Below are 14,785 nucleotides of genomic sequence, written 5' to 3' on the forward strand. Positions count from 1 at the left end.
AGAATTGTTTGAGTTGGAAGAGACCCTTGAAGGCCATCTAGTCCAACTCCCCCGCACTGAACAGCGTCATCTACAGCTCCACCAGGTGCTCAGAGCCCTGTCCAGCCTGACTGCAAATGTCTCCAGGGATGAGGCACCCATCACCTCTCTGGGCAACCTGTGCCAGTGCCTCACCACCCTTACTGTAAAAAACTGCTTCCTCATATCCAATCTAAATCTCCCCTCTTTTAGTCTGAAATCATTTCCCCTTGCCTTATCACAGCAGACCCTGCTAAACAGCCTGGACCCTTCTTTCTCACAGCCCCCTCTGTGTTAAGGAAGGGGGAGGACTTTTCTACATGAAGAAATGCTGGTTTCTGGGCCAGAGTGGGCGCGCAGTCTTTTTGAACCCCCAGAGCGTGCTTCACCCTAAATCTCCGCCCTGAGGCTGCGCTCCGTACTTGGCGGCCGCCACCTCAGCGGCGGTTGGCGCCTGGCACGGCACAGCACCGCAGCCTCCCAGTGCACGCGCCCCGCGCACCCCAGCACGCCGCCGCGCGCATGGCACCGCCGAGGCGGCTCCACCCCCTCCCGCCCGCTAACAGCCGCCGCTAACGGCCGCGCTCCCGCCTCGCGATCCCGCCGCTAGGGGCGCGCGCCGCCCCGTCTCTCCCCGCTTGACCCACGCGAGGCGCCGTAGCGCGGCCGGGATCGCGGGCGGGAGGCCCGGGGGCGGCGGGGATGCGGACGGCGCTGCGGCCGTTGGGGGCAGCGGTTGGGCGGCGCGGGCGGGCGGACGCTCGGCCCGGGACGCCCGCGGGGCCGGGCGGACGATCCCCCGCTTCTGGCCGAAGCCGGAAAGCGCGGAGCCGCCCCCTTCGCCGCCGCCGCTGAGGGAACGGCCTCCGCCCCCGCCCCGCCCGCGGGGGCGGCTCGCACGGCGGCCCCTCCTCGGGGAGGCCGGCTGCATGGGCAGGCGCTGCGGGGTACCGCGGTCGCCGGCCTTGCCGGCAGAGCGGCTCCTGGGCACCAGGTAGGCGAGGCTGCGGCCGTGGGCGGGCTCGGGGTCGCGGTGGCGGGAGGCTCCGCCGTCCTTCGGCTCGCTCCTTCTCCGTCGTTCCCCCGCTCCCGTTTCGCACGGAAGCCGGGAGGATGGTTTGCCGCAGGCTTTGCTCCGGTCTCTCCGGCCGGCTCCGGGGGTGTGCGGAGGGGAGGGCTTTGGCCGCAGCTCCGCGCTCCTTGGCGGCGGCAGCTCCTCGCGCCCCGCTCCGTCGGCAGGGATGGGGGCTGTCGAGTACCTTTATTACCGGGTATCGCCGATCCGTGTGCGTGCATAAAGCGGAGCTCAATTTTGGGAGTTAAAAACTCCTTCGCGTTTATTCTCTGCTTTTATTAACTGAGTGCGGCATTGTGCTGCTGGGCTGCAGAGCCCGAGGTGGAGCCAACGAAAGCAAGGGGCTGACGGACAAACCCCATAGCGACTGATAGCGAAGTGCAGGGACGGGAACATCTTAGGTCTGCTGGTTTGGTTTAAATCTGCTAATTGGCAGTAAAATAAGGATAATCTTTTGTGAAAGCCTCCGAGAAGGAATAATTCTGCAGCCCCCTCGTTATTAAATCTTGTTTTTGTCATTTCTTGCAAATAATGAAGCTTAAAAATTGTTGCAGATATCTTACTGACCCTCGAGTGCATCTTTCAGTTTAGGTTACTGCTGATTTGATCCTCTGGAATCTGCAGAAGGAAGGTCAGCCAGCCGCTGTGAATAGCAGAGTAACAGGAGTGGAGCTCTGGAGCAGGATCGCTGAGAGATGTGTGAACACGCGTAAGCACAGCTGAGCTGTCAAGTATTTCTGCCTCAGACCTGGGCTTGTTCCCTAGGCACGGTTTGCGTGGGGTGTAATATCTCCTGATACCTGGAGATGATGTCGGTTGAAGGGTCTACAATAACAAGTCGGATCAAGAACCTCCTTCGCTCCCCCTCCATTAAGCTGAGAAGAAGCAAGCCTGGGAACAAGCGTGAAGATATAGGCAATAAGGTGAGTGTTGCATGGTGCCACCATGCTTTCTTTAACTTTGTTGCATGTAGTCCCATCTGTACTGAAAATACCTCCGTGGGAGACTTGGTGTGACCAGAGAATCACACAGAACATCTGATATGTGGCTATAGTATGTTTTTTAGTTGGCAGGGTCTGAAAAGGCCTGTTCATGATGGATGGTGACTGTAAGTACCCAGTCTGAAGTTTTGCTGTATTGGAAAGCTTTTGGGGTTTTCTTCATTCTAGCATATGGAGTTGTTATGGATGACTGGCAGGAGGAACATAATGCTGTTCCTTCCTCCATGTTCTAAACTGCTACCTGGTGTTACAGGCAACTAACAATACACAGAGACTTGTTTTTCCATGTAAGCAATGGCTCTTAGCCCCACAAAGGAGTGTTCTGTGAGCATCTGGGGAAGGGTGAGATGCTTAGAAAGATGGAAAATGTGATTTGTGTCTCTGAAGTGACTGTTCAGATGGGGTTTGCATTCTGCTATCCTGGATGTGCTTTCTTCCATCTTCCTTCTCTGCATGCTTCAGACTAAGCTCTCCCTTCTCTAGGGGACGCTTAGTTTGAGGTGTAGTTGATCCTATCTGAAAAATTTGTGGCTCCTCTTGGTGTTGCAGAGGATGCCTGGCAGACAGTCACTCTCTGGGAACTGACTGGTGTCATGAGGAGAGAAGGATGACTTCTCTCCAGCTGTGGGCAGAAGAGGAGCTGGGTGGCATTTCCTTGTGCTGACAGCAGGCGCATCTGAGTCAGGGCACCTGGTTTTGTCTCTGCCACTGATTCACTTGTAACTTTGGGCAAATCAACCAGTGCTTGCATTGCTCTGTCTCCATAAATAGAAAAGTTAATCCCTCCCCCTTGTGAAGACCGAGTAATAAATAAGAAATCCTTGTAATACATGAATGCAAAGTGCATTCATTTATCTCAGGCCAGTAGTGCTTGGAAAGTTTGCCGCTGGAGTAAGGAACGTATGTAAAACTGCAGGGGGAAGAAATAACTCTGTTTAAATGGCCTGTCCCAGCATGAAACCCTTCTCTTGAAGCTCTGCATCTGATTGGAAGTTCATAGAGATGGCTCTTTTTTACTGAAGAGCACAATGCTCCTCTCTTGCCACAAAAGAGAAAAACCTGCTCAGCTTCCTCAGAACTGTCTAGAGGAGAGTCCTTGGTGCTGGTGCCTGGCCTGTGTGTGCGTGTGCATGCATGCACTGCATGTAATGCAGCCTGGGTGCTGCCGAGGAAGCCTGCTTTCTGCCTGTTACTGAAGAACAGGTAGTTGACTTGTACTGTGGAACAGTCAAAAGCTGCCATACCACCGTGTACAGGGGCTCTGAACTCCAGCACTGTGAAAGGGAGCTGAGTTTGGCCTGCTCAGTTTCAGAACTGGGACTGCTGCTATACATCCCAGGCCTTCTCTGATATCTGATTTATTTATTTTTTCTTTTTTGTTGTTGTTGTTCTGCCTTGCATATGACTTTTGGAAGAGCTCCATTGTATCCATTCTGCAGTCAGGGCTGTCTTGATTCCCTGGGGACATGATGGATAAATTCCACACCATCGAATTAGGGTTTAAGGGCTGGGTTTTGTGTCTTACTAGTGAGAGCAGTTAATTGGTGAGGGAGTTGGCTGGTAAAAGCATGAAATGATGAGGCGTTAGGTGCTGGTGTTGGTTTCCCAACTTGGTCTGTTCTGAATGTCTCTCAGTGACTTTGTCGGCCTTCTTTAAATGGGTAAAGCAAACAAGAGTGGGCCCTTTAACAAAGATCCAGCAGAGGTGCTTCCTTCACCTGTTTGAAATCTATGATGGTCTCTGCCGTGCATGTGCTCCTCTGCCTTCCAAGGTGAGAAGCAGTTCTCCTATTCTGAAATAGCAGTAGAAGATTCTGTTGGTCTGCAATTTAGAACGAGTGTAAATTCTTGGGACTGAAATTTGAGTCTTGCAGATGTTTCTCCTGAGGGATCTTTGCTGACCTGCAGGAAGAGCTTCTCCTGCTGTTTTTGTTTCTTGGACTCTCTGACCTGCTCTGAGAGGAATGAATGAGGTGAACCTGGCAGTATGAAAAAGTCTATGAAATATGCAGCTTTGGTTGGTCATCTCTGCTTAATGCTCCTTTAGTTATATGAGATGGAGCAGGACTGTTGCCTTAGATTAATGCATGAAAGCTGATACTCTGCATGTGGGGATGTAGGCGAAGAACAAGCTTTCTTCACCTCTGTGATTCTTCCGAGTCTTTCAGGCTCTTTTTGCAACTAGCCACTCACTTGAAGTTGGATAAACATCCCCAGCAGCACTGCCTTGACTTCTGTGAGCTGTAATTTTTTTTTTGCTTTCTTTTTCTTTTCCTATTCCTCAATTTGTGGTAAGTATCCCTGCTCTTCCCTAAATAACCCTTGGGCTGTGTGAGTGCTGTCAGGCTGTCTCTGTGGTAAGGGACGAACCCCTTGGGCAGTTGGTCCTGCTGAAGAGAAGCTCTGTGGAATTTGGCTCCTTTCAGCCAAAGCAGTCATGTACTGCTGGTCTGGAAGGGGCAGGCTGTGGGAGCCTGGCTCTGCAGGGATCTGTTCGTTCATTGCTTTGGATGGGGGAGTGTGGGTAAGTACAAATATTTTGCATGAGGGCTGTGCAGGACATGCTATGTGTTACTTGGGAACTATGCAAGAGAGAACTTGTTTTGTGACTTTTATTCGGACTTTTTCCTTACCTGTAATTAATGCATGGTTCTTCCATACTCCCCAAAGGAGATCTCTACAGAAGTGAAATTAAGGAACTTGCACATACTCATGGATATTTAAAAAATATAATAAATAAGGGAAAGAAACAGGAGTTTCCTAAATAAAGCTTGTTGACAGACTGGATGCAGTGTCTAGTTTTATTGCTGCTTTTTGAAAACAACTTCTGTTTTGTGGGAATTTCAGTTTCTGTTGCCATGTGACTAGCTCTGTGTTTAGACTTTTCTTTGTGACTTTGGATGTGTTAATCCATTTTTCCTATCCTCTCCAGAACTCCTTTTTTTTTTTATGTTGAGCCAATATGGTGGCTTACCTCTAGGCCTGCTGAGTGCTGGGATTGTGGCATATTAGCATGGAGTCTAGAAGCTAAAACTTCCTTACTGAAGTTGGTTGGCTTGTGTTCAATTTCTGGAGGATTACTAGCCTTTCCAGAAACCCAGCTATGCATCTGGTCACCATGCTTGTGATTCCAGTAGAGAGACAGAGTTAAAAACTGCGAACAGAGCACCTTTGCTCGTGCTGCATGGGAAGCGGTGGCAGGACAGGAGGGAAGCAGGGCAGATGTGAGCCTCTCCTGTTGCTAAAATGCCCTGGTTGCTGTGAGCACCCTGCAACTCGGCAACAGAAATCTCTGCTTACTGAAGTAGCGTGCTGGAGTGGGTACAGTTCCTGCAGGGAACATTCATATTGCTAAGCTCTGCTCGCATCTTTTTATTTATTAATGTGGGGAAGGGGGTGCTTAAGCAAACCAGATCATGAGTGTCAGTGTGAAAACAAATTGTTACAAAATCTGCTTACAGATTTCTCCTTAAGAGTAAACCAGAGAGTCAAAGAGACATGCTTCGAATTTGCAGCTTATGTCTTTGATCTCTCCTGCTTTCTTCTAAGCTAGAAATATTTCAAGTTGTAAGTTTAGAGTAATGCTTTGAATGAAACCTGAAATTTCCCAGCAGGAGGTTTCCAGCACAGGGTCTGTTGTACTGTGGTTTCCCCTGCATTAAATGTCATGTGAACATGTGTCTGGAAGACTTGTTACTGCTGCGTGGTGCAGAGTTGGACTGGATGGCTGCAAAATCTTTCTGAGAGATTTTGTTCTGAAGATGAGCCCTGTGCTACTCCTAGTAGGATGGGGCTTCCTGTCCTCTGCTGAGGAGATGTCTGTTCCTATTGCCAGCCCGTGGTTTCCTGTTGGCTTGTTGGCATCTCCCTGGTAATGGCAGGGAAAAAATCACCAATGTGTCACTGTCTTACCTGTGAGTGAAGTGGGCATAGGCATGGATTTATGAGAAAAGCAAGTTCTGTGGCATCTTGACAGCCCATTCGTGACGTAGTTCTTCTCCAGCTCCTTAGTTCCCCTGAAAAGCTGCAGGGTTTGGCTGGGGCCACAAGCCATCCTTGACACAGGGAATAGAGTAATACTTCTGGCCTGCCTATGGTTTCCTGCCTTCAGTGCCCAATACTTTTTATGTGAAAACGTTGCATCTTTCAAGATGAATCAGTTCAGGCTGCTACTACTGGTCTTAACTGGATCAGCTGAAAGTTGCTGAGCCTGAACTGGAACAGAACCAAAACACACATACGTAGTTTGTACACATAAGTGGTATATATCTTCAAAAATCATTGCCTCTTATTAAATTAAAGGTGCAGCTGAGGCCTGTTGCAGAGTACAGTTTGTTTTCATGAACAACATGGTTGCACCTTTGCAAAGACTGCTGGCTTTCTCACCGGCAGTCTTTTCCAGTTTTGGGACCATTAGAGCCAGTAGTACAGAGGAGAGGATGTTTCTAGCCTAGATCTGGCCTGCTGTTGCTGTGCCTGCTTTAACTTCAATATCCAAGAGTGTTGCTTGACCCCAGCTGATAGCTGGAGATCTCTGCACGGCTCTGCCTAAATGCACTCAATTGCTTCAACAGCTTATGGGCTGCCATCCGGAGATAGAAGGGATTTTGTGTCTGTCTCTAGTCAGGCTTATAACAGTGCCTCTTAAAGCAGAAGACAAAGGCTGATTAGCCTCTCCATGGCCAGACCTGTTCTTCACCATCTGTAGATGGTGTCAGTAGAGCAATCGAGAGTGTTGGAGCTCAAGGGCTAAATCCTTTCCGACTGAACTGCTTTGGTCCCTTCTGTTTCATCCTCAAGTACATCGTGCTCAGGATGATCTTGTGTTTGTTAACAATTACGTGCATAGGTTTTCCAGGCTACATTTGTTCGTGATTACAGGGACACTAGACTCAGTCTCCTGGCCTAAATTGGAGCCTACCATGAGTGTTGAATGCGGTTTATAGCCATGAGGCCTGTCAAATCCAAAGCCTTTCTGCTGTTGGACAGCAGCACCAATTTGCCTCTTGTTCTTATGGCTACATAATGGAGTGTATAGCGATTCACTGTGTATGGCTTTGCACCCTGCAGTTGTATCCATGAGGCACTGTGATCCTTCCTGCCAAACCTGAGACAGGATTGCTGGGAATATTCCACCCTTCTGTCCACCTGTACATAACATGCTGTCTTTATCGTGAAGGACAGCAGAAAGACCCACGCAGAAGTGTGGGAGTGAGGATTTGCTAACAGCTGAGTTGCAGCTAGCGTAAGTAACACAAATCAGATCTCTTGCTGAGTGGGTTTACATGGTGATTGCATCCCGTGGGTGGTCACGTGCTGCTTGCCTGGTTGGCCTCTCAAAGCTACTGAGGTCTTGAATTGCACATTCTTCATCTCGATCAGATCAGCTGGGTATTCTGAGAAGACACGTGGGACTTAGAAATCTAACCTGGCTGCAGAGTCCCGTAAGCAGGTTTTATTCTGTTCCTGCTGTGTTGGATAAGCCATGTGCATATAGATTGACAACCCCCTTCTGCTTGAGGGCCATTGTTCTGCAGCAGGCTGACACGTGTTTTGCCAAAGGCCTGGCTGGAACAGTAAGTAGGAGGGCAGAACTCAGGGCTGGTCAGTGGTGCTGCTGGTGGTGTATTTGCTGCTTGCTGATCAGAGCAGTTCTTCACCTCAGCATGCCAGGGGCTGTGGGGAAAATCATCCATGGTCACAGTGGGAAGACACTTCTTCCATGGTGCACTGGCTATTTTCTTATCTGCGCTTGCAGTGTATGCATCTGTGGCGTATCACCTGGTTTGTTTGCAAAAACAGTTGGGAGTCAGGCCAGGCAGAACCACTGTTTGTTTTTGTGGCATAAGGGGTTTGCAGACACTTGGGAAATGGCACAGACTCAAATGAGATAAAATGTATATTTATTACATTTGTTCAGTGAAAAGCAGAGCCTCACCTCCATTTCCAGCTGAGGCACTGGCACTCAGCATTTTTTTGGCTTGGCAGAGCTTGCTCCTGTTCATCTCGGGGGAGAAGTTGCTTGGTGAGCTTTGGAACAGATTTCTCTCTGAGACTGAAAGCAAATACCATGTTAGCTAGTCTTTGGCTTGTTTTATAGTAGTCTCTTGTTTTGGTGTTTGGGGCAGGGAGTGCTGCTTACATGGCCCTCAAACGGTGCTTAGAAGAACGGGCCCTGATATTAGGGCTGAGTGATCCCAGCTAAGGTCTGAATAATTCGCTAGTGCCAAGCCCAGTCTCAGACATTTCAGGCTTCTTCTGTCTGCTGCACCTCTACTCACACAGCTGATGCTTCTGAGGGTCCCTGTGCAGGTTCAGCAGGGTTGTGGTGTGCTCTGCTTTGGATTCCAGCTCCACACTTGGGCTGCTCCCTGTGCCTGAAACCTTGCAACTCTGCTGAGGCTGTCCCCACTAAAGAGTGACTCCTGCAGTTCAGAAAGCCTCCCAGTGTTTCCTTTCCTTTCATGGCACAGGTTAGCCTCACCCTGAGCGTGTCCGTGTGTTGTGCTATAAAATACAGCTGAGGCCTGTGGCTGTTGTGACCAGTGGTTGGTCTGTGTCATGTGAGCAGTCTTCAAAAATATTAGTACAAAGGTGAGTCACTGTGTTTGAATGATCATAGGCTACCCGAGCATCCCATCTTTACTTTGCTTCAGTGAGTACTGAACAGATGTGACGAAGTAGACCCAGCCTAAAACAGTTTTAGGCTTTAAAAAGATAAAATGCCCCCCATTTTATTTTTTGGGGGATAGGGGGAAAGGAAACAATGCTTTTCCTACACAGCTATGGCTCCTAACTTCCACAGGAAGTCTGAAAAGCAGAACCAGACATTGAATCTTGCTCCTCTGAGGCCAAATCTTAGCCATTGCTGTGAACCCCAGCCTCTTGGAGATTACCAAGGATGTTTCTCACTTCTCCCACTGGAGGCCTGTGTGTTCATTTAGGGTTATTTGCTTAAAAGTCCCCAAGTGATGCTGTTGGAAATGCTGATTTGATTCTGTTGTCATTAATGATTTCAGTAGCTCTAGCAATGATTCCAACAAGGCACAAGCAGATGAAGAGCCGTATGAATTAGAGCTGTGGAAACCCAAGTAAGCCTTGTAATTTTGCTAACATCCCAGGAGACCAGGACTGTTGTTAGTTACTGTGGAGAAACTCAGATTGAAAATAGTGCTATAGAAAAGTCTATGAACTGCTGGTGTATTTAGTATTTCAAAGCCAGAGGCAATAAAAGCCAGTCCTGCTTGCTCTGCAAAATACGCTATTAAGATTCACAATTGTTCAAGAAGAGTAAGATGAGTTAACAACTATTATGAAATTTCTTACCTGATGGAATTAGAAAAGTGCCATTTCTTCATTACAAGTGCTACTCTTACAGTGATGGTCCTTTAATTTCTGCCCCTCCCAAACACTTTGCATAGTAAGGCTGAAGCGTCCCCCAGCATGGATCCAGAGAGACTCATTTCCCCACAAGAAAGCAGCTTATTGTGGGTTGAATTTGTAACAGAGACTCACAGCATTAACAAATGCCTGGAGAGCAGATGGATGGAGTTCTTGAAAGACAGGGAAAGACTTTATGGCAATGGATTCAGTGGAACAGATTTGTAAAGCCTGCTTTCTCCTCCAAGTAGGGGCAGTGAAACACAGTTCTGCCTGCTCAGAAACCCTTCTCTGCTGCCGGGTGGGCACAGCACAGGGAGCTGATGGGTGAAGGGCTGGCAAAGTCTCCTGTGCTCAAGTGTTAGCCTTTGAGCAATCCTGCAGGCACTGAAATCTGGTGCTTACCTTTTGAGTAGCACAGAAAGAGCCCTGTGCCTTTGAAGGCCTGTTTGTACTAGAGGTGCTTTCATTTGAAGAAAAACAACCAAAAAAACCCCCATGACTTTGTTCCAAAGGAGCTTTTGAGTTCCTTGTATGGCCCATAATGCGATCTAGGTGTAGAGGTTGCAGGCTGTCCCTCAAAGAAATGGACAGTACCAGCCAGGGGGCTGCTTTTTGCCAGTTGAGTTGCATCAGTATTGGTGTTTTTGCTGCAAGGCTGGGCTAAGAGTGATGTTTTTCACTCTGCTACCCGACGTTTCCACGCTGCCGAAATGCGTTGAGGCAGCTCAGCCTTGGAGCAGAGCTGTGCAGTTCTGTGCTGCAGCTCATGGTTTTGAGCTCTGCTCAGCAATTCGGACTGCCTCTGTGTCGTTTCTCCCTCAATGTAAAACAGACAGGATACTTATCCACTTACTGCAAAGTGTTTTAGCGCGCAGGGGTTTATGACTGCTGTGTAAACTCCTTGCATTTGGCTCTTCTCCCAGTTTTGCACTAGATACGGTGGTCCCAAGTGCGGTTTTGCGTCTCCCGGAGGTGCCCGGGACGCCCCGCCGTGTCCCGCACCTGCCGCAGGGCTCGGCACGGAGTTCCCGGCACGCAACGTTTCGCTGCAAGGCGACAGCATGCAGAGCGGCCGGGGGCGGGGCTTGCAGCTTCCCGTTGCCGTGGAGACGCAGCCGGCCAATGCGCGAAGGGGGAGGGGGGGCGTGGCTACCTGACAATGGCTCCGCCCCCCGCCCCCCCCCCCGCGGGTTCAGACGTGCCATGTGCCCGGTGCTGCGGATCTGGGGCTTGCGTGGGGAGCGTGCTGTATGTGCGTGCCCCTGGTGAGCCTGGCAGGTAGTTGGAACTCAGGTTTGGGAAAAAGCAGCAAGCTGAACCACCAGTCCAGACAAATCCTCTGTAATTTGTTGAGAGTCTCTGTCATCAGGCAGTGATTCTGGGTGGCAGCGGCTGGGGTGTCCTGGCTTTCAAGTTCACCGGCAAAGCTGGAGCAGAGCACTGGTTTGCACTGGGTAATAAAGCTGGCCTTACTGGCAGATGATGTTGAATGAGGTGTAGCTGGCAGCTTCCAGCTCTGCTTCTCTGCCAAGAGAAATGAATTGCTTTTGTCACTTTGGGAAAACTTGCCTCTGTTGTGAAACAAAAAGGTTTTACAGAGCACCCAAAACCTGGGGAGCTCCTGAGGTAACCAGGAGTGGGGAAATACTGTTGAATGAGAGTCCTGGGAAGAATAATTGTTGCAAGAAGGCATGTAATTTTGCTGCCAGTACTTTACAGAGGTTTAAAACAATTGGGAATACTCATCACCTACTGCCTGGAGGTTTGTTGGCAAGCTGACTCTCTTGGTGTTTTTCTCTGGCACTTGAGGCCTATGGTACAGGGAGGAGCTGCCGACCTGCCCTAGCCACAGCCCTTGGAGATGAAAGGACTGTGCCATTGGAGCCAGGACTTGGTGCAGGCAGGAGCTGGGGGTCTGCCTTGGATAGCGGGGAAGGAGCTGGAGTCTGCAGCTTGACTGGGAGGTTACTGGAACTGGGATGCTCTCATGGGATGCAGTGGCAGAGCTGTAGCTCATCAGTAATCAGCATAAGCTGCTGAAGTGGTTTGGGCAGAAAGAAGGGCTTAGAAGCAAAACCCGTTATAAAACGTCGAAGTGGGTGATTTTCCTTACAAGGGAGGAGTGTTGCCTATGGGAAGTGAAGGTATTGCTGCCTGTAGGATGTGGCCACCCCTTTGGCAGAGGGATTTACTTCCAGGCCTGCCTGCCTGGATTCTGACCCAAGCCTTGCCTTCCTGCTATCCAGGGTGATTTAATTTGGATGCCTTGTATCCCCAGAAAGGAAAGTACTGTAAACAACTGCCAAGCAGGATTTTGTGTTGTAGAGGATATTTAAATGCTGGGGCCTGGCTGGATGGTAGTATGAGTATGTTTCTATTTTTCTACATGCGTGCGTGTTTAATAGGAGGAGCATACTCTCTTCTGTTTGAGTGTACGCTACTTAATGTGCCTGTTAGTACAGTAAGTTACCCCCTTGCTCTATAGAGAGACACTGATGTTGCGTTACAGCTGTAATATGCGTGGAGTCTTGCACAACTCTCTGTAATGTTTTTACAGTGATGATGACCTTGAAGGTTTGAAAAAAAACACAACGAAAAGCATGTGCTTAATTGTGTGTGAGGCAGCGTGAGTTGTTCCACTTCACCCAGTGGATGAGGAGATAAGTACCTCTGTGGCTGATGGCAAGATCAGTGTCCATGTATGATGATTCATCTCAAGCACAAGAGATGTTTGCATGCCTTATATGTATATTATGCAGTTGTCTTTATGCAGTTGTTTTTGCCATCTCAGCAGCACTTTGTCTGCTTTTCCTGGTCACATTGCTAACAAGTTCTGCAGAGTTTGGAACAGAGAGACTCTTTTGTTGAATCCCATCCACTGAGTGAGCAGTCAACCAGAGAAATTCTGCACTGTTCCGTTTTCTCTCTGTACCCCTATCATCGTCCCCAGAATGTGGAAATAGTTTTCCCCTTTTTCCCCTGTCAGAGGCTCCCAAATGGAACCTCCTGTGATCCAAGTGAGATGCTGGCCTAATGTGTAAATAGGAATGAAGAACCTTTATAGGTATTTCTGCAGTGCTGGTTATGCTTTCCTCCTCTTTTAGAGTCAAATCACATTGGATTCAGACCTAAGAAGAGGCAAAAGGATTTTGCTATTTTTCATTTTTGTATTTGTGTTATATTTTGGTGGGATCCTGTGGGTTTGTACCATGCACCTCCTTCACTTGCATGGAGCTGGCTCCATGAGTCCTGTGCCCTGCCCTTGTTTCAGGCCCTGAGTTTGTGGTGCTTGGGCTCAAGTCAGACTTGTTAATATATGATGGCACTGCAAGTATATTCAGTGCAAGCAGGGGTTGCAAATAGCACTATACAAAGCTGACTATTGTCCGGACCATAAGTTCATAAGATTACTTTGAAATGCAAGAGGACCCTGGCAGATGCTCTGTGTATTGCATGTCTGCCCTTACACTGTCACACGCCCTGGTCACTTCACTTCTGCATGGTCTCTTGTCAGTCAGACACTATATCCTGGTATGATAGGAGCTGGCTATAAACTTACAACTATAAATCTGTTGGGACCACAGTGGTAGTCTGTCAGTGCTGTGCAGGTGGCAAGTGCTCGATTAGCTTCTTGCTGGATAATATATATTTTTTAATTTTATGCTTCTGGCACAGCTTGTGTTTCTGCCGTGATAAAGCCTGTTTGGTCACAGTGGAACAGCTAAGTTGACAGTGTTTATGGGACATTCTTTCCAATTGCTGTGGTCTAAACACATGTACAGCAGCATTGAGTTACTACTGCCTGGAAATAAGCCATAGAGCTATATATAAATTATATTGGAACTGCTGCAGTAATGTTGTTGATATAAATATAAGAAGGGAGTAGCACCAGGGCTTCCCTTCCATAGAGCTGGCTCAGGAGGAATTCCCTGTGCCCCATAATCAGTTGAAAAGATGGGGGAAGGTGGCTGAAAGCAGTAACACAATATTGTATGGCCAGGCTTCAGGAAAGAGCATGAAACTCTTAAGTACTTGGGTATGAAGCACTGGGTTCTTCTGTGGTGATTGCTCAGTTCTTCTCTCTTGTGGTGTAACACCTGTCAGAAATCCCATAGAGTTCAGTTTGTAGTGACCTAAGCCACAAGTTTGTTCTGTGACTCCGAAACAAACGTTCCATTTTCTTTAACTCTTTCTGGCTGGCATTTCCTCGCCCCTGTTCCTGGGGAGGTCTGAGCAGTTGTTTGCCCTGGTCATCATGTTGTGGCGATGTCTTGAAGTGATGTTGATGTGTGGCTGGGATTCTCAGATGCATGGGGATGTTGCTGTCAGCTTCTGTATCTTGTGAAGTATCACTGCTTGGCACTTTCCCTAGATGGTCTGAAAACAAACTGCCTCCTATAGTTTCTAAGTACCTGTCTGGTTCTTTGTACAAAACTGGTTAGTAAAAGTCTTTGCTTGGTCAGCGTGTGCTGATATCTGTGGTGTTTTCTGTTAATAATAGATTTTTATCTTGCTCAAAAGAAATGAAGGAAGTGACCACTGTAGAAATAGCAAAATGTGCTGATTATGTGGTTTTAGTCTTTGCTCATGGCTGGTGTTATTTTCCATCTTTGAACTGTAAGTGCTTGTTTGTCTTGGCTAACTTGTAAACAGATCCTTCCAGAATCACAGAATGGCTTTTAGGTTGGAAGGGATCTTAAAGACTTTCCAGTTCCAACCCCCTGCCGTGGGCAGGGCTGTTACCCACCAGCTCAGGCTGCCCAGGGCCCCATCCAACCTGGTTTTGAACTCATCCACAGCTCTGGGCAGACTGTGCCAGTGCCTCACTACCCTCTGAGTGAAAAATTTCTTCCATAAATCTAACCTAAATCTCCCCTCTTTCAGTTTAAAGCTATTCTTCATTGTCCTACCACTATCAGACTGTGTAAAAAGTTTTTTTAAGTGCTTCATTGCAGTTATCAAGTCTGAGATGACCTAAGAAGATAAGCACAAAATTCAGAGGTAGAAGTGAAGTCTTTTCTTAAAACAATTGTTACAGAAGAAGCAGCAACATTGTGGATGTAAATAGCTTTTTGGAGTATAGTGCTCCATGAACAAGTTTACCATCAATCCATTCTGCTGCATTGCAGGGTGGTTTTAGTCAAATGATCAGCCTTGTTTCATCCTGCCCTCTTATCTGGCTGGTGATAGGGACTACAGCCTGGCATCACACATAATAAAGCTGGTCTCCATCTGTAGCCTACTACCTAATTGCAGTGCATACAGCAAGAAACAAGTAGAAACAGTGCAGAAACTTTGTAGCTGTCTT

The 14,785-nt window shown here is 48.3% G+C and overlaps 1 protein-coding gene across 1 annotated transcript in view; it reads left to right on the forward strand.

Annotated features, from left to right (window-relative positions):
* Positions 1–1,899: 1,899 nt before the first annotated feature.
* MAPKBP1 (mitogen-activated protein kinase binding protein 1) overlaps positions 1,900–14,785 on the forward strand; it is a gene marked incomplete at both ends in the record, with an annotated part of 87,886 nt that continues 75,000 nt past the window's right edge. The window contains one exon of the mRNA XM_079537209.1: positions 1,900–2,016. Coding sequence (XP_079393335.1) covers positions 1,900–2,016 — 117 coding nt within the window. The remainder of the gene's footprint in view (positions 2,017–14,785) is intronic.

Source organism: Tetrao urogallus (genome assembly GCF_951394365.1).
Source record: "Tetrao urogallus genome assembly, chromosome: 6".
Lineage (NCBI taxonomy): Eukaryota > Metazoa > Chordata > Aves > Galliformes > Phasianidae > Tetrao > Tetrao urogallus.